At 28.1% G+C, this 21,052-nt stretch overlaps 1 protein-coding gene across 1 annotated transcript; it reads left to right on the forward strand.

Annotated features, from left to right (window-relative positions):
* The first annotated feature begins 2,818 nt into the window (after nucleotides 1–2,818).
* On the forward strand, nucleotides 2,819–3,559 carry LOC106302659. Its single transcript, XM_013739123.1, has 2 exons — nucleotides 2,819–3,151; nucleotides 3,479–3,559. The coding sequence occupies exons 1-2, from the start codon at nucleotides 2,819–2,821 to the stop codon at nucleotides 3,557–3,559; spliced, it is 414 nt and encodes a 137-aa protein (XP_013594577.1).
* The last annotated feature ends 17,493 nt before the right edge of the window (nucleotides 3,560–21,052 follow it).

The following is a 21,052-nucleotide window of genomic DNA, read 5'->3' on the forward strand; positions in this document are numbered from 1 at the left end:
TTTGCAACACTGTCTCCGATTGGAAGGACAAGTGGGAGATCTACGGGTATGAGGGAAAGCCCACTGAACTCACGAAAGATGTGTGGGATGGCCTCATCGCCTATTGGAAGCTACCCTCTTCGATCAAAAAGGCCAATTTGTGCTCTACTTCTCGAAGAACGAAGGATAGAGATGGTCATTTGCCCATGCTTCACAGAACCGGACAAAAACCTCATGCAGGAGTCCGTCTAGAAGCTGTAAGTTTTGTTTTTAATATTTATTTTAAAATTTTCAATTAATTTAAATTTTAATATTTAATTTAATTTTTTTTTTGCAGTTAGAGAAGACGGGAGTCTTACCATCTCTGTCTGAGCTATTCAAGATGACTCACGCCACATCCGACGGATTTTTTGTGGATCCTGCATCTGAGAAATTCTTCCATGCAGTGGCTGCTCGGATTGAAGAACGGGAGACGCAACTAACCCAACGGTCTCCCGATGGATTACCCGTCACATTGACCACTGAAGAGGCCGACAGAATCTTTGAAGAGGTACAACTTAAAATTTTTGTTTACATTGTTTTTAATATTTTAACATAATTAACTATATTAATATATGTTTTAATTTTATACGTGGCTCCTAAAAAGAAGGGACGGACAGTCGGCATAGGCTCTGTTAACGAAGTTGCAAGGGCAACTTTGTCATATACTTCGAGACGGGATGAAGAGACTTCTCAGATGAAAGCTCGAATGGATAGCCAACATGTTCGTTTAGACTCTCTTGAGGATCTGCTAGACGTGATGGCGGTGGGAAATCCGACTATGCAGAGAATGTTGAGTGAGAGATGAGCCGCTCTTGGGTTGCCAGTACGAGATCCCGAAGAGTCTGATCCAAACCGTCAACAGCCGAGCAACCCCACCGACTACTTCGAGGATATGTAGTTTTTTTATATATTTATGTTTGTATTATGAATTTAAATATTATTGTATGACTTTTAAATCGAAATATTTACGAGGGTTTTACATCGAAATGTTTACAAGTGATTTACAACGAAAGTATTTACTTGTGCTTTACATCGAAATCATTACGTGGGCTTTACCACGAAATCTTACGTGTCGTTTACGACGAAACCTCCGTTACGACGGACGTTTAACAACGAAACGTCTTTCGAGGTTAATTCGTCGTAACACCCCGTTTACGATGAATTTACAACGAATACTGCCCTCGTAAAAAATATGTTTTCTTGTAGTGCAATCAGCTTTCGTAAAAGACAGGTTATTAGTGGAGAATCTGTTGCTGGCAACAGAAATCGTGAAGGACTATCATAAAGAAGATATTTCTCCGAGATGTGAAATGAAGATCGACATTGCAAAAGCGTTTGATTCAGTTCATTGGGAGTTTCTTCTGAACACGCTCAGAGCCATGAACATCCCGGAGGATTTCATTCACTGGATAAAACTATGTGTCTGCACAGCCTCTTTCTCAGTACAAGTTAATGGGGAACTGGCAGGATTTTTTCAGAGCAAAAGAGGCTTACGCCAAGGGTGTGCTCTCTCTCCCTACCTCTTCGTCATATGCATTAATGTACAATCGCGGATGATTGACAGAGCTGCAGAAAGAAAGCAAATTGGATATCACCCCCGCTGCCAGAACATCCTCCTAACGCACTTGTGCTTCGCTGATGACCTCATGGTTTTCACAGACGGCTCAAAGCGCTCTATAGAAGGGGGTCCTCAAGGTATTTGATGAGTTTGCTGCCATATCAGGTTTGAAGATCAGCCTAGAAAAGTCTACTTTGTACATTGCGGGCACCATGGCGACTGATCAAGAGGACATTCTTAGAAGCTTTCCGTTTGCTTCAGGAAGTTTGCCTGTTATATCTAGGGCTCCCCTTGCTTACAAAACACATGACAGTTCAAGACTATTTACCATTGGTTGAGAAGGTTCGATCGAGAATGAAATCATGGACTGGGCGGTTCCTCTCTCACGCTGGCCGCTTGCAGCTCATCAAATCTGTCATCACAAGCCTGACAAACTTTTGGATGCAGGCTTTCAGGCTCCCAAGTAGTTGTTTGAAGGATATTGAGAGACTGTGCTCAGTTTTTTTGTGGTAGGGGCCTGATCTGAAAACAAGTAAAGCCAAGGTTAGTTGGAGTGACGTCTGCTTACCAAAAGAAGAGAGGGGTCTGGGGCTGAGACCTCTGAAAGAAACAAACACGGTTCACAGCCTCAAACTAATATGGAGAATCCATTCGACAAGAGCTTCGCTTTGGGTAAAATGGGTGCATTATTATCTGATCAGGAAAGGGTCATTTTGGTCGATAAAAGAGAGCACCGCCTTGGGGTGTTGGACGTGGAGGAAGCTGCTAAGACTAAGGGACCTCGCAAAGCGTTTCTTTAGAATGGAAGTTAAAAATGGGAAGAACACGACGTTTTGGCATGGAATGTGGTCAAAGCTTGGTTGCCTCAAGGATGTATTGGGAGACAGAGGTCGCATTGCTATGGGGATCTCAGGAAATGCAGTAGTTGCAGATGTTATAGGAAATCACCGACGAAGAAGACATAGAGAGAACATTTTGAATGAGGTTGAGGAAGAGATTGCAGCATTGTGTTGTGTTCTTAGCCAAGAGGAGGACGTTCCCCTTTGGAAACAGAAAGAATGAATATACACTAACTTGTTCTCTGCAAAGAAAACATGGCTACAGCTCCGTACCGCTTCTCCAAAGTGCGTGTGGAGCAGAGGGATTTGGTTCTCGCAGTCCACACCAAAGTACTCCTTTCTGATATGGGTTGCTTTGCGTGAACGGATGCTCACTTGTGATAGAATGCAATCGTGGAACATGGCGGTTGATCCAACATGTGTTCATTGCAATGAAGCTGATGAAACATGCAGTCACCTCTTCTTCAACTGCAACTACTCCAAACAGATATGGCAGGCGCTAGTAGGAGGTATCTTGAAAGGGGCCTTCACCACGGACTGGAACGACATTGTGACGATGGTATCAAGCGATAGACTGCCATCAACAAAACAATTCCTTCTTCAATATACATTCCAAGCCACGGTCCATGCTGTATGGAGAGAAAGAAATGGCCGTAGGCATGGAGAGCAAGCTAAATCTGCGAGTCTGTTAGCGAAGCTTGTGGACAAGACAATTCGTCTTAAGCTTCTCATGGTAAAGGGTAAGGGACACAAATATCTTGAAGAAAGTCTGAGCACATGGTTTGGGACTAGAGAGTCAGAACCATAAAATTTTTTGCCTTATAGAATTTCTTATAAGTTTAATACCACACAAAAAATAGAAGCACTTGATGTAAAAAGATTTGCTTTGAATAAAATTTTACATTTATTCAAAAAAAAAAAAAAAAAAAAAAAAAAGGACAGAGTTCTTTTTTTTTAAGAACAGGTTTTCTGAGACAATTTCCATCTTTGGTTTCTCAGTTGATAGAAATTGCAAAACGTTGTCTAAATATATCATATCTCTTGTTTCTTCTATTGGTAGGTTGACGTCGATTGGCCCATGAACTACATGAACCAACGATTTTTCCACCCAGACTTCTTGCCTCATCAATTGGCTCCCTAAACTAATTAATCGATCAATTTTCCACAATTTTAAACTGATTAGCTAAATCGCGTTTAGTGACTCAAATTCGCGATTAGAAACACATGATTTCCCAATAACAAGCCCGATGAAAGTTTGACCCGACTCTAATACCACGATATCTTATGAACCCGACATCTCTTTTTTTTGCATCAAATAAAAAATTGGGGGTTAGGGTTCATCGACATCGACAGAGTTGAATCCAATATCTTGGGTTCATTGACATCGATTTAAGCAACTGTAATCGAGAATCTAGGGTTCTTGAAGGATTTATGGAGGACGATGAAGGACATGGAGAAGGTTCGGTTCGTGTTGACACTGCGACAATGGAGGTCGATGAAGAAACTTGGTTTCCTGTCCTAGTAACTTCGGAGAATACAGATGAAGAAGAGGCAAATAGAGAGTGGAGCATTCCTGTTACTCATGTAACTCATGTTACTGAAGCGTCGAGGATGGAAGAAGCAACAAACGACGATGATGAAGAGTATTGGGAGTATGAAATTGGTCAGAAGCCAAGAAAGTGTGAGAAGGAAAATGAAGAAGATGGGAATGCTGAAATCAGAAACAGTGAAGAAGAAGAAGAAGAAGAAGAGCTTGAAGATCGCTATGAGTTTGAAATTGAGGCTTCAGTGGCTGATTTTCAGGATGAGGAGTTCATTGGTAGCCATTGGCAGCAACCGTTTGACAGCCATCTCCTACTTGTGTTTTGTGTTTGTTAATGGCTACAATACTTTATCCTATCTCTTGCTTATTTAGTACTTCTCTTATGTTGTTAAGTGCTATGTTATGTGTTCTGTTTTCATGGTTTTAGAACTTCAACTTATCTTTTGCCTACTTGTGCTATGTTTTCACGGTTTTATGAAGAACATATGTTATGAATATTGTCTTTGCTGTGTCGTTGTTGTCTTTGTTGTGTCATTGTTGTATCATCTGAATCATTTCTTGTCCTATTTTTTTATGCATAATCTGGAATCATTTCTTGTCTCTAGTCAAGAAAAATATTTGGTAAATTTTTTATGCATCATCTGGATCATGATCTTGTTAGTTTGTAATTGAGTTCTTAGTCTTATGTTATTTAGTTATTAAGTAAGTTATAATGTTGTATCAAAATGTGTGTGTGTATTTGTCTTTCTAGAAACAGAGCACCATAATATTGATTTGTGATATTGATAATCAGGTTGAGATATTGATAATCTCTTGTCTCTGTTTCGAGTCTACTCACACATGGAAGATCAAACAGGGAATAATTCATATAATTCATAAAGATGAAGCCAAATGAGACAATACATTAGGTACTAAAGCAACACATAAACAGGCTGGTGTTCATGACTTATCTTACATAAACATATGAATCTCGTCATTGTTCCTAGACAACACATAAAAGGACAATACATTCTCTTTTACTAACAAACACAATTACCAAATTTTACTACAAAGTAGTGTAATAACTCCAAGACAACCATTATCTTTCGAAGCTTCATCCTTCAAAGCTTCATCTTCCTCAGGATTATTACTAACAGTCATCCTAAGACCTTCAAATTCTTCTTCAAGTGTTCTCTGTCTTGCTTCCACCATAAGAATCTCCTCATTCCAAGCTTCATCAACCCATTTAAAGAGATGATTTTCGCCAATTCTCTGCAACAAAAGCTAACTAGTCAAGCCAGCAAAAACATACAGTTTTCCATTTTAATGGGTTAAACGTACCTGCACAGCTACTTTACACCGATAAAATTTTCGAAATGGATTCTTCCTTGTCTTCGAAACATAACTAGTGACACCACTTCCACACCAACAACGTGTTGGAACACCATGAACTGACCGTGCATTTCTCTTTGAACAAGAACCTTCACCTCTAATGTTTTCATCCCATGCTCTAATTTATACAGAATCAAACACAAAGAACCCGTAAGCAACGATTTACCCAGATTTGACGACTTACCCAAAATCAAAAACGGAGAGGATTATAAACAGAAGAAGAAGAAGATAGTGGATTCGACGACTTGCCCAGAAATCACTTGCTCAAATTCATTCATTCTCTCTTCCATGGTCGCTGTCCCAATTTTCTCTATGAACCCTAATTTTAAAAATTGAAGAAAATCCCCCGATAAGTATGTGAAATCGGGTTGAAGTATTAGAGTCGGGTCAAGCTTTAATCGAATTTGTTATTGGGCAATCAGGTGTTTCTAATCGCGAATTTGAGTCACTAAACGCGATTTAGCTAATCTGTTTAAAATTATAGAAAATTGATCGATTAATTTGTTTAGGGAGCCAATTGATGAGGCAAGAAGTCTGGGTGGAAAAATCGTTGGTTCATGTAGTTCAGGGGACCAATCGACGTCAGCCCAATTTTATTTGAATCAATTATTATGTATAAGTAAACAAAAGGGCAACAAGTCAATGATATTTTATTTTTATACATTATATATTTTATTATTAAATTATATGTGACATTTGTTTGGCCATTGGTTATTGGTTGGACGTTATATTAATTCGCACTTATTAATTAAATATCAAATGACCATGCATATCTCGAGCTAATCAAGACATCCAAATCCCAAAGAATCCACCAATCCAATGAATACTTGAGGCGTTAAAACTAGAAGTGGGTTGAATTTTAAAATTCTGTTTTATATTCTATTGAATCTTAAATTGACAGATAGTGGTTCTTTGTGTGATCATAGTTTTATGCTAATTGACTTTATCTGTGAAGGTTTTCAACATAATTGCTTGCGGGAAATTACAATATGATAAACTAGTTTTATGCTTAGCTGACTTTTTGAAGCTCCACCACCAAATAATGAAAATACTATATTTTTGGAACAAAAAGTTTTACGGTGCATTAGTTAAAAGCATTTCCAATGTATTATTATACTTTTTTCAAAATAAAATAATTTTACAGTAAAGTTGAATTTTATTCTAATTTTACTTCTCTTTAGAATAAAAAATGAATAAAAAATGTATTATTTCATTTATAGAGTGAAGTGGAGAATGTAATAGAATTAATATTTTTATGTTAAATTTTGTTTTGGAAGGAAAAATGAAATGGAGTTAGAGATGATATACAAACATTTTCGGTCGTTGAGTTTAGCAATGTCCGATGTAGAAAATAATAACGACGAAAATAGTCAGTAACTAAATCGTCAGAAAATTTGAAACGTTTTCTTCGTTTTCTTCGACAAATTAATAAGTACTAGGGTCGGCGGGTGGGCTATATTTTACTTGTAATCAAGATTATTATTTTTTATATGATTTGTGGTTTGTGTTTTAGTTTTACATTTACAAAATATATATATGAGATATACTATTTTCTTAATTTAAAATTAACCAAAAAACTAATTTTTACTATTAGCATAATTTTAGTCTTTCTCTGGGCGTGTTAGTAACCAAAAATACATAAATATATCAGTTAAACAGTATTTCAAAATCTTTAGCTTACTTAAAATTTAAGGTGATATTAACTTTTGTTGTGTGTGTTTTGTTATTATTTTTATAGATCATGATCATCTTAATATTAAAATGTTCATGAATAGATAATAGTTTTACATATTTTCTTTGTTTATTCTACTGTAATTATGATAATTTTGATAATAAGTAAAATAATTTTTAATACAAAAATCTTAGATTATATGTTTCTTATGAATATTTTTAAAATTTATGTCTTTGATATTATATCATTAATTATGTGCTAAAATAATATTTTAGGTTGATGTCCAATGATACATTATTTTCATATATATATATATATATATTTGAAACTATTGTTTTTTATATTCTATTAGTTCTAGTTGTTTTTATCCGAAATAGGAGGTGCGGTTGGACGAAATTTATTTAAAATGTGTCAACGTTGTGATTGTTTTTTTTTATTAGGTTAGAAGGTGTCATTTGTCGAAAAGAGAGTGAAATATATGTTATGGAAAATGAGTGTTCTAAATAAGGCATAAGTTAATGTCTGAACAAAACTTCAAAGCTTCAATTTCATGTAAGAACATATTTAGTATTCCACCACACAGCTCATTCGTCCACCGTCCTCATTTTATTGTGATATATGCAGACTCAAACTTAGAAGTATAATAAGAAAAAAATGCATTCTATGTATATATCAAAACTCAGCCAATTTTTGAGACATAGAAGCAGCCAAGTTAAATAGAATTCACAGTCCAGTAGTCGGTATTGGAAAAGATGTAATTGAAATATACTCACGAATCACAATCATGCATACTCACACAGGATTCTATATCCATAAGTGTCTGCACTAACTATTGTATCCTTTAGATCAGGGCCAACAACCTTTTAGGGAGCCACAGTAATGAAAAATCAACACCATGATGTTGAAAATTATTATGAGCTAAAAATAAATAGATCTTTTAAAAAAAAGTTCACTAAAAAAAGTTATCTCCCCTCTTCTATCGTCTTCCACTTTTCTCTTCTTCTCTGTTTATTCTCTTTCTCATCTCATTTTTTCTGTTTCTAATCATTTTTCTGTCACAATTCGTTAAGTACAACCATCAGCTTAACAAAAAAAATTTCATCACATTTTTTTATGTTGTTTATTAAGAGAAATGAACTGATGATTTTTTTGAAAGTAAACTTTCATATTTATAATGGAGGATTAACACAAAGGAATAAATGAATGGATTCACTGAATGTGAGAAGTAGAGAGTAGGTATTAATGTGAATCTTAATGAAGATGCATGAACCAAGTTAACTTCCGTAACAGCGCCAGATTAAAGAAGTTTATTCGGCTTCCGACTGACATTGATCGGAATCGTTCGTCACCGGTGAAACCGTTGGATTTCTATTGACAGTTGACTGAACGGGAATTGTTGCTTGGCGGCCACTTTCCTTAAGTTTCGTATACGATTTTTTTAGAGAAGATGTATTTGGACCGTAGTAAACACATAAAACCCATTAGATTCAAGAATTAATGAAACATTGAATTTTGATTGACCGTGACACATGTCGTCACCACAGACTCTGAATTAATGATATGAAATCTGATGTGGATGGCCAAGTAGTGAAGGAAACCCTTCTTTATATTATTGGTTGGCTGGTCGCTGAAGTCTAAAAATCCATCAGTTATAGGTAGGGATGTTAACTACAGGGTTAGGGCCCAGTCCTCTGTAACTCTGTTTATTATAAGTTCAGCCCTATTTTAACTCAATCCTATTTTAACCCTATTTTAATCAAGGGCCCTATTTTAACTCAATCCTATTTTAACCCTATTTTAATCAAGGGTTATGGCTGGTACCAGTGTTAGCCCTTTTAAATGAAAAACGATATTTCATTTATTTTTGTTCTTAAATTCTAAGTATAAAATTAGAAAAAATAAGATATGATATGATTTTTTTCCTCCAGTTTGTTGAGCATCAAAATCAACTTTTCTTGCCAAAATCGCAAAATCGAGTTTTTTCCCCACAACTAAGAATAAAGTTTTTCCGTCGAAAACAAAAATTGTGTTTTTTTCCGCCAAAATCAAAATAAAATAAATAATTAATATGATCAAATAAATATAAAGGTAAACTGAAATTTAGTATTTGTTTTTTTTTTATTTATATTGGTCTCAGTAATTAATTGTGATTATTTTTTTACCGAGCCAATTTATTATTTAGTTTACAATAAGTTACAAAGCTCTGTAAGAAATAAGTGATTGTAACAATAATTTACTTATGGAAAAGATATATTGTTAAACAGGTTGTTTATCTATGTTTTTTCAAATCATTTATCTATGTGTTCTCAAGCTGTTTTTATCAATAAATGAATAAACATAGTTATATAGTAATCAACAATTAAAATTTAATAAATTTTGACATATATGTTTTTAAGAAAATCATTATCAAAATATTTATTAAACTAATCAAATATGTTTTTAAGAAAAAACTCTAAATATTTTATAATCAATAAGGTTTTTTTAAATATGGTCATTAAAATTATGCAAACTATAAGGTGACTTTTCATAAGTCTTTAGTGTAATTCACCGATATTTATAGTACATATGCTTATGAACCTTTATTAAAGCAATTAACATAACATATAAAATTAAAAAATGATCTCACACGAGTTCTATCAATGAAAGATATTTGAAACAAAATGTTATTTAAATATACGACAACATAAAAAAAATAAAAGAGTCTAAAAAGTTAAAATAAATTAGTTGAAAATTCTAATAATATTTACAAATAATATTGACAATAGAATATAGTCTCAGGCTCTGAGCGACAACAAAAAATAAAGATATGAAAAAAATTCATTATACATTCGTCAGTTGGAAAATATATTATCTAAGTTTATGAAATATGATGTGAAGTAATAAAACATCATAATCATGCCATTAATTAATATTGTAACTAGATCAAGTAGAAGAGTATCTAATGTTTTTTTTTATTTATATATGCTTATTTTAATAAATAAAATATTATTTAACATTAGTTCAAAGTGTTATATATATGTCTCTTTTTGTTATATCTAAATAATATTACTATTTAAATTTCATAAATGATTAAACTCTAAATATAATAGTAAGAGATATGCATTTAAGCGACTTCAGTATGCAAATAGAGATATTCACAAAAATATATAATAATTTTACTTTCATTGTCAAAATTAGGTAAACAGAAAGTAATGCAAGATATTTTGCATATGCATTAATTTTTTATGTTTTTCAAATAGAAAGATAGATTAAAAAAATAAAATAAAAATAATTATAATAGTGAATTGTTTTTTAATATGAATAGAATGATCAATATTATTTTAAATAAGATTAATAAACAATCTAAACATGTTTATAAATACACTTATACATTTACATATACAAAAAAAGATATCTAAATATTAGTTTTTTAAAGAGTATAATTGTATAAAAATCTAAACAGGAAAAATAATAAAGCATATTTAGAATAAAACTTCATATGAAAATGTATATAAACCAATTATACTTCATTATCTTAAAATTTGTATAAAATCATACGAATAAAATTTGAAAATCTAGATCTAAAAAGCAATACTTTCAAATAATTATAACTATATAAATCTAAAACACATGATTTACAAAATTTAGGTTATATACTGCTGAAAATATTCAACAAAAATATGTACTATATGTAATTTTATGCAATAAATCATTGAGAATATCCACATATTATTTTAAAACACCAAAATATGTCAAATTACCATTTTAATTATTATTTTAAAAAATTTTAGATTCTTAAAAAAATGTTTATTTCGAAATAAAAAGGAAACTACTATTCAATGTAGTGAAAATGCAAAATTATTAAATGAATCAATTTGATATATAAAGTTAACCTTTGAAAGACCAACATAAAATCAACTAACCAAAAAAATCTTAAAGAATACAAGAATTTAAAATAATAAAAACAATATGAATCTAAAGTACTTTTCATTACATATGAATCTAACGAAATATGATTTCAAAATGGAAGCTATTTCATTCAAAAAAATATCAATAATAAATTTTATAAGTAAAATTGCCAAATAACTAAAAGAATCAGTTTATTATAAAAATAAATGTTTGGAAGATCAAAATAAAATTAAGTAACAAAAATAATCTTAAAAATATAAGGATTTCAAATCATACAGACAATGTAAATCTAAATCACTTTTTCATTACATATGAATCTAAATAACATATGATTTCAAATTGAGGATATATATTATTTAAGTGTTCACATAGAATTTAAAAATATCATTATAATAATATAAAAATCAGCATCTTAATTTGATAAAGTAAATAATAATATTATTAAGAATAATTAACTTGATGTATAAAATAAGTATATATTTGAAATTAAACAAAAAATTAACAAAAACAAAATATTCAAAAAAATAAAGTTTTAAAAAACATATTTATAAATAATCACGTATGTAAAAATAAATAAAAATCAGCACAAAACTATAAAAAAATAAATTAAAATTTGTAAACCTTATCTTTAAAGTTAGGTTGATATTTGTAGCTAATTATTGAAAAATTAATATAATAAAAGATTTTTCACGTACCTTATGAGAATGGTATTGATCGCATATTATTAATAAAAATCTAATTATGTCTCTAACCTTTAATATGATATGAACTATATGCTTTAAGAAACAAAAATAACTGAAAATATTCACAAATAACATATATTATATATAATTTGATGCCGTAAATTATTGAGAATATCCATATATTATCTTGAAGCACCAAGAAAAATATGTTAATCACCATTTTATACATTACTTATAGAACTTTCAAAAATTGTTTCTTTCAAAATAAAAAGGAAATCAATGTAAAATATAGAAAAAACCAAAATCATTAAAGGAATCATATTGATATATAAAATAAATATTTGGAAGAATAATATAAATTTTACGTACAAAATATAATATTAAAAAAAGAATTTTAAATAATAAAGAAAATATGAATATGAATCTAAAGCACATATGATTTTAAAATTGGGGTTATATGTTATTTAATGGTCACATAGAAGCTAAAAATATTATTAATAATATGTATTCTCAAAATGTTAATTTGATATTTTTAAATATAAAATTTCAGATATTTTATTTAAATCAAAATAAAATTAAATAAGTTAAAAAATTATTTTACCAGAAATAATTAACTTTATTTTTAAACTAAATATTTGAAAATTAAAAATAAAATTTTATCGAACAAAAATAACATTTAAAAAAAAATCTAGATAAAAAAATGTTCTAATAATCATGTATGTGAAAGTAAAATAAAAATAAATAGAAAACTACAAAAATGATAAATTAACTAATGTATTAATTATCTTAAAAATTAGATTGGTATTTATACTAAATTCTTGAAAACTTAACATAAAAAAGTTTAACATGAAAAAAACAAATTATGTCCACAACCATTATTACGATAAGGGTTATATACTATTAAAAATATTCATATATAAATAAAAATACGAAAAAATATTCCAAATCAGTATCATAGTTTAATATTTTTATAAATCTTAATATTTCTAAAATAAATCTATAAATTAATTTCAAAATATGAACTAAAATTAACTAACTTGTTATATATGCTAACTATCTTAAAACATAACACTAAAATTTATTTAAAAAATTCATAAAGTATGTCAAAACATAAAATAGCATATACATAAAAATAAAATATATAATTAATATTTAAATAATTAACCTAACCAAATAAGTAAAAGATAAAATTTTAGTATTTTAATATTGGTGTCGGGTACAAAATCATCTAATTTTATAATAGATTATAAAAGGTTCTTAAAAACATTGGTCAATTTTCGTTTCTTTCTTACAAAGTTCTATTAAAAATAAAATGTGGTAAGAATAATCCACAATTAATACACATATTGTTGATTAAACAGTTTTTTTATATGTTTTTGAATTGCCTTTTATCAATTAAATAAATTAACATAGTTATTTACACATCAATAATTAGATTTTAATAAATTTTGAGACAATTGTTTTTCAAAAGTCATAATCCAAATATTCATTTAACTAACCAAACATGTTTTTATGAAACATACCTAAATTTTTTTATTATCTAAAATATATTTTTTTTTAAATTAGGTCACTGATAATAATAAATCGAAGTACATGGTAACTTTTTTCCTATAAAAGTAACTTCTGATCAGGGAAAATATTTTGTGAACCACTAAAACATCATAATTCCACCACTAATTTATATTGTAACTAGATCAAGTAGGAGATATATTTAGTTTTTTAGATTTTTATTTTTTATTTTAATAAATAAAATATTACTTAATGTTAGCATAAATTATATATATATTTTCTCCTTTTCTTATATCTAACAAACAGATAGTCACTATTATTTAAATTTTATCAAAATATTATTATGATTTAGACCAAAATATACATACAAAACTATTAGATGGGAAATTGCCAAAACTACCATTTTCAAAATACCACTTTTCATGTTTGCACTAACCACTTTTACTCTCATCTTTAATGAAGGGTAAAAGACATTTATAACTCTTTGATTAACTTTGACCAAAAAAAAACTTATGATTACCTAATCAAAACTTAAAACAATAACTCTAAACCCTAAATCATCAATTCTAAACCCTAAACAATGAAACATAAACTCTAACCCCTAAACCCCGAAACATCAACTCTAAACCCTAAACCCTAAACTTTCAAATCTAAACCCTAAAACATCAACTCTAAACCCTAAATGTAAAACCTAAACCCTAAATCTAAACTTAAAACATCAACTTTAAACCCTAAATCATCAACTCTAAACCCTAAACCATGAAACATCAACTCTAAACCCCGAAACATCAACTCTAAACCCTAAACCCTAAACTTTCAAATCTAAACCCTAAAACATCAACTCTAAACCCTAAACGTAAACCCTAAACCCTATATTTTCTAAAATTCGAACCCTAAACCCTAAAACCCTAAACCTTCAAATCTAAACCCTAAAACATCAACTCTAAACCCTAAACGTAAACCCTAAACCCTAAAACTCTAAACCTTCAAATCTAAACCCTTAAACATAAACTCTAGGGTTTTAGGGTTTAGGGTTTAGGATTTAGCGTTTAGAGTTTAGGGTTTAGGATTTAGCGTTTAGAGTTTAGGGTTTAGAGTTGATGTTTTAGGGTTTAGGGTTAATTTTTTAGGGTTTAGGGTTTAGAGTTTACCTTTTAGGGTTTAGGGTTTAGTGTTGATAGTTTAGGGTTTAGTGTTGATGGTTTAGGGTTTAGAGTTGAAGTTTAGGGTTTAGGGTTTAGAGTTGATGTTGTAGGGTTTATAGTTGAAGGTTTAGCGTTTAGGGTTTAGAATTGATGTTTCAGGGTTTAGGGTTTAGAGTTGATGTTTCGGGTTTAGGGTTCGTATTTAAAAAAAAAAAGTTTAGGATTGGTGGTTTAGAGTTGAGTTTTAGGGTTTAGAGTTGAGTTTTAGGGTTTAGTGTTTGAATTTTGAAATAGTATAATTCGAAAAAGAATTAAAAAATTATTTTTTATTTTTTTAGATTTTTATTTATTTATTATATATATAAAAAACAAAGGCATAAGAGTCTTTTGCCACTTAATGAAAAATGTATTTTTGAAAATGTCCATTTAGTGGTGGTAAAAATGAAAAATGGTAACATAAAAGTAGTAAACATATAATTTCTCCCCGTTAGATATGCATTTAAAATAATAAATAAGAGTATTTTAAATACAAATATGCATAAAATAAGTATATAATAATACTTTCATTTTAAAAATTTGGTAAATACAAAAAAGTTAGATATATTACATAAGGATTAATCTTTTATGTCATTCAAATAGAAATACATATAAAATTATAATAAAATATTTATAACAGTGTTGTATTAGTTAATAAGCATGGAACGATCTATATGACGCTTTTAATTTTTTTATTAAGAAACAATATACACATGTTTTTAAATACATTTATACATTTACTTATACAAACAAACTGATATCTAAATATTAGTTATTTAAAGGGTAAAATTGTATAAAAACTTAACTATGAAAAATAATAAAGCACACTTTGAATAAATTTCACAGAAAATGTATATAAAACAATTTCTATTGTATTATCTTAATATTATTATAAAATGAAACTAATTATTAATAAAGTATTCATAGTAGTATATAGCATAGAATAGTACTGTATATGTACTGAGAAATCTATGTGATATTAAAATTATGTACTTATAAGAAACTATAAATATTTTATTAACAATAATTTTATCTTTATAATACGAACAAGTAAATAGCTAAGTTCAAAAAGAACAAATTTATAAAAATAATGTAAACATGAAAAGATCAAATAATAATTTAATAATATTAATAAAAATATTTTTTACGAAATTCATCTTTTTCTTAAAAAATATTACAAAATTAAATTAAATTATTAAAGCAGACTCGCGCATAGAGCGAGTAAAAAATCTAGTCTATATTGAGGCTATAAGCCATCGACAGCGTCCACGTAAGATTTAAAACAACTAGTCGTATTATGACACATCATATTTTTAATTTGTTATACTAAAACTGTCAATATTACCAAAAAATCAAATTATAAAAATGTCAATAATACCCAAAAAATTGTTTATTTCAAACCATAATATAAATTACTATCAACTAAGGTAAATTTACAAAAACAAATAAGTACTATATTAAGTTAACATAATATTTAATAGTTTTTTCGAAAATTAAAAAATAAATACCCAAAAGAATAATTAATATAAAAATACAAAACTTTCAAATAGTTATAATTATATAAATCTAAATCTAAACTCATGATTTTCAAAGTTTATGTTACATACTATTGAAAATATTCAGAAATAACATATAATATATATATTATAAATCATTGAGAATATTCACATATAATTTTAAAGCACTAAAAATCTACGAATTGTTTTTCTTTAATTTTCTACTTCTAAAAATGTCACTATTACGAAAAACATTATTTCAAAAATAAAATCTATATCTATTCTATATAAAAGTTGAGAATATAAACCATTGAAGGCTTCACGTAGGATTTTAAACGACCAATCATATTATGTAAAAAAATATTTGATTTGTTATTTTTAAATATGTCAATGTTTCCAAAAAATTATTTATTTCATAATAAAAAAATCAATATCAAATAAGCAAAAATAACAAACGTAAAAACATTATACATATATTAACTTAATATATATATATATATATATATATTAATAATTTAAAATTTTAACATAAATTAACTAATAATAATAATTATTTTAAAATGCAATAATTCAAACATTTATAACTATAAATTTAACTCATGATTTTCAAAATTTAGGCTATATGCTATTAAAAATATTCAAAAATAATATACATTATATATAAGCTAAGAATATAAATCACTGAGACACAATTCGTTATATTTTGATTAGGGTTTAGAAAATTCCATGAAATCATTTAAAATAAAATAAAAACTAATATCAAACAAGGTAAGTTAACAAAAGTAAAACATTATAAATAAATTTACTTAATATATATAATATTTCTCGAAATGTAACATTAAAATAAAATACAAAATAAGAATTAATATACGAATACAATACTTTCAAACAATTATAAGTAATCATTAATTAACGTTAACTCAAGATTTTCAAAATTTAGAATATATGCTATTGAAAATATTCAAAAATAACATATATTATATATGAGGCTATAAGTAATTGACAGTATACACATAGGATTAGAAAAAAAAGCAATCAATATATGAAAAATCATAATTATAGTTTACTATTTTTAAAATGTTAAAATTTCCAATATTGATAATACAAAATAGAATACAACATCAAATAAGGTAAACTATTAAATAAAAGTTGAAGCTATAAGTCATTAAGAGTGTCCACGCATGATTTAAAACAACCAATCATATTATGACAAATAAGCATTTTAATTTGTTAGTTTTAAATATGTCAATGTTTCCAAAAAACTGTTTATTTCATAATTAAAAAGAAATCAACATTGAATAAGGCAAATTAACAAAAGTAAAAACATTATACATATTAACTTAATATATATATATATATAATTTCGAAATTTAACATGAATTGACTAAAAATAATAATTAATTTTAAAATACAATAATTCAAACAATTATAACTATAAATTTAACTCATGATTTTCAAATTTAGGCTATATGCTATTGAAAACATTCATAAATAACATACATTATATAGAAGCTAAGACTATAAATCAGTGAGAAAAAATTCATTATATTTTGATTAGGATTTTAAAAAATTCATAAAATCATTTAAATAAAATAGAAATCAATATCAAACAAGGTAAGTTAACAAAAGTAAAACATTATAAAAAAATTTACTTAATAAATAATATTTCTCGAAATGTAACATTACAATAAATAACAAAATAAGAATTAATATTAAGAATACAAGACTTTCAAAAAATTATAAGTAAATTAATTTAACTCATTGTTTTCAAAGTTTAGGCTATATACTATTAAAAACATTCAAAAATAACATATACTATATATGAGGCTATAATTCATTGAGAGCATACACATAGGATTAGAAAAAAAAATCAAAATATGAAAAATTATAATTAGAGTTTACTATTTTTAAAATGTTAAAATTTCGAAAATTGATAATACAAAATGAAATTCAACATCAAATAAGGTAAACTAATAAATAAATCATTAAATTCAATTGATTCATATATATATATATATATATATATAAATTTAACAAAAAATTAACCAAAATAATATAAAATATAAAGATACAATATTTTTCCTTCCAAGAACACAAAATAGAAATATACTCTTCAAAATAAAATTTCAAAAAGTGTATTTTCAAAATAAATTAGAAATCAATATCATATGTGTTTTCTTAAATAATATCCTAATTGAAAAACCAAACATAATCTTTATGAACACGGAAAGCATCAAGAATATAGGATTTGAAATGAATGAACAATAACAGTGAATGAGAAATAGTACAAAAAAAATGTAAAACATCCGCAATGGAATGTAGACATACAAAACCAAAGACAAAATCTAATAAACGAAAATGTATCACACCAGAAAATCGGATAGAGTAGAGAATAATTCCAATATAAGAAAAGATTTAAAATTTACATTCGCTCTATATGAAAGACGTTAAGTAAGAGAAAAGATAGAGGGTCGCAAGCCACAATTTATTTATGAGTTTCAAATTATTTTAATCAATCAAAAAACTAACGAATTTATTTATCCATTAAAATTTTAAATATTAATCAACGCTATTATTTTATGTTTGTACAAATATTCTTTTAGTCAGTTACAGTCAAAATCTTCATAAAAACTAAACAAATAAGCTATACTGAAATAAATCAAACATGATGTGATTCACAAGATTTTTAAAAATTATTGTTATTAAAGCAAAAATGATGAATTCTTATAATCATTAGTCTAATTCACATCATATAACATATAAAGTTTAAGATGCTCCCTGTTGAGTTATGTTGAAGAAAATATTTAGAGAACAATGTTTACGAGTTAGAAAAAAAATAAAGAAGCTAAAAAAGCATGTCAAATAAGTTAGTTACGATTTTTAATAAAATTTTAAGGACGACCAACAATAAATTAACATGAAGGATAACATAAAAGTATGATAGAAAAAATAATAAATTTGAATTTATCATCAACAAACTAAAAATATACAAATTTACAAACTTATAACATTTAAAAAATCTCAAGATTGCAATGAGTACGCTATCTAAGACGTTCGTTGTCTTATTGTCAGCATTTAGCAACTAGAAATATTTTTTTATCAAATTATATAATAGTTTTTAAAGGATCTTAAGAATATTCAAGGAAACTCCGAAAAAAACATATATTATCTATCGTACCAAAATAATATTTTTCATATAAAAAAAGTAAATTATGATACATTGTAATGCATTATACAATCATACAAGCTTCACTACTATACAACTAAATAATTAGATGAAGTAATAGATAAATATTATACTTTAGGTTCTCTATATTATTAATTCAAAAAATAAAATGTTTCTTACCATTGGTTTAATTCATTATATTTACTTTAAATTTATATCATCTTACAAAGATTATTTAATATTTATTAAAGTTCATGAAAATATTTGTTGCGATTAAATTTTAAATCTAAATATTATACTATTACACTAAAGCAAAATTAAAGTTCATGAAAATTATAGTATGTATGTATAAAAATCACACATTAATTATAAATTTTTTTTGAATATAAAGCAAAATTAGATATTATGCAGATAGTTTAATCGCTTATGTTATTCAAATAAAATATATATAATTTTTTGATAAAATATTATAATGTATTAACAGCTTACATGCATTGAGTAATCTACATAATATTTTAAAACATAATTTAATATTTTCAAAAACTATGAATTTGTTTATAAACATGATTATTGCATCTATAAATACAAGTAACTAATTAGATAATAACATGGTATAGTTGTAAATAAAAATAAATATTAAAATCAACAAATCATATTTAAAATAAGAAAATTATATAAATCAATTAAGGTGTTAGTTTAAAAATTATTATAAAACTAAATTAAATTATTAATACAGAGTCGGGCGTAGCGCGAATATAAATTCTAGTATTGTATAATAATTGTGTGAATCAAAATTAAATGGTTAAGATTTAAGCCCTAGATCTATTAGGGCTAGCCCTTTTTAAACTCTGTTTCATAAATAAGGGTTAGAGCTACAAATGGTTTCACAGGGTTAGGGCTAACCCTGTGGGGTTGAGCCCATATTAACATCCCTAAGAAGCAGAAGAATCTGTCACACCTGCCATATTCGAATGCCCGCCAGCTTTACAAGCATGGTCCCTGTCAGCGACTCCAACAAGTCCAGATATCTTTCCGGTGCCGAGTATTTACGCTAATATGGACTATCTCTTCTTGACAAAGAACATCATTGTCGAGCCAGAACTAAACATGGATCCTTATCCCTGAATAATCTTGTATATTTGGAAGGCCCAAAATGACAAACTCTTTAGAGGGATAGACAGGGATCCATTGGAATTAGTTCGTTATGCAGAAAGTGAATGTCAAGCCTGGTTTAATGAAAACAAGATGGTGCCACCAAATGCTACATGATCACAATGATGAGGAACCCCAAGTCTTAAGCTTGGTTAATATATGAATGTTAGATGGGTCATGGACATCCACATCACTGCTCAACGGGTGTGGATGGGTTTGGATGGATAGCTTTGGGAAGATTCAACTTATGGGGACACGAAATTACATTCGATACGAATCTGCCTTGCATGCAGAAGTAGAAGCACTGCGATGGGCGATGGGCGATGGAGAATATGCTTCAGCACTCGACATGCTAGAGCTTTGGGACAGATTGTAAGGAGTTGATCGCTATGATTAAGGAGCCTCATGCTTGGCTAAGCTTTGCAACAGAATTGGAGAGGATAGAGACTCTGCAGTATGCTTCCCGGACTTCAAGATCACTTATATTCCACGATCGCAAAATCAGATTTCTGACTCTTTAGCTAAGACTACGAGGTTTTTCTATAGAGAGCTTTATTTTATTGGTTGTTCTATTCCGGTCTCGTTACCCAGACCACCTCAAGTTAGTGTAATAGAATAGCCGTTGTAAAAAAAAAAAACATACACAAATGTGTAAAGCATAATCGGTCGCTTTGACGAAAAGCCAAGTGATGGTTTGAGCTTGTTTATGGGTTTACATTGGCCTACAGGTATAACTAAGTCCCAATATCATTATGGATGCCTAAGATTCTTCAAACCTTAGCCACCTTATCATAAGATCCTTGTGAGAAGAAATCTTATAAATTACAATTGAGAAAAGAGCGTTTGAAAAATGAGATGAATTTTGCTTTTATTCTAATAATCAGGTCAATAGTTGTATGGTTTGTAATATTCATTCATTCATAAGATAAATAATATAATATGACAAAAATAAACTTCAAATTTTCAATACATC

Source organism: Brassica oleracea, chromosome C7, assembly GCF_000695525.1.
Source record: "Brassica oleracea var. oleracea cultivar TO1000 chromosome C7, BOL, whole genome shotgun sequence".
Classification (NCBI taxonomy): domain Eukaryota; kingdom Viridiplantae; phylum Streptophyta; class Magnoliopsida; order Brassicales; family Brassicaceae; genus Brassica; species Brassica oleracea.

Coding starts and splice junctions, on each gene's coding strand:
- LOC106302659 (XM_013739123.1), top strand. CDS start 2,819: ATGGCGGTTGATCCAACATGTGTTCATTGCAATGAAGCTGATGAAACA. Junction 3,152..3,478: donor TTCGTCTTAAGCTTCTCATG/GTAAAGGGTAAG, acceptor TTCTATTGGTAG/GTTGACGTCGATTGGCCCAT.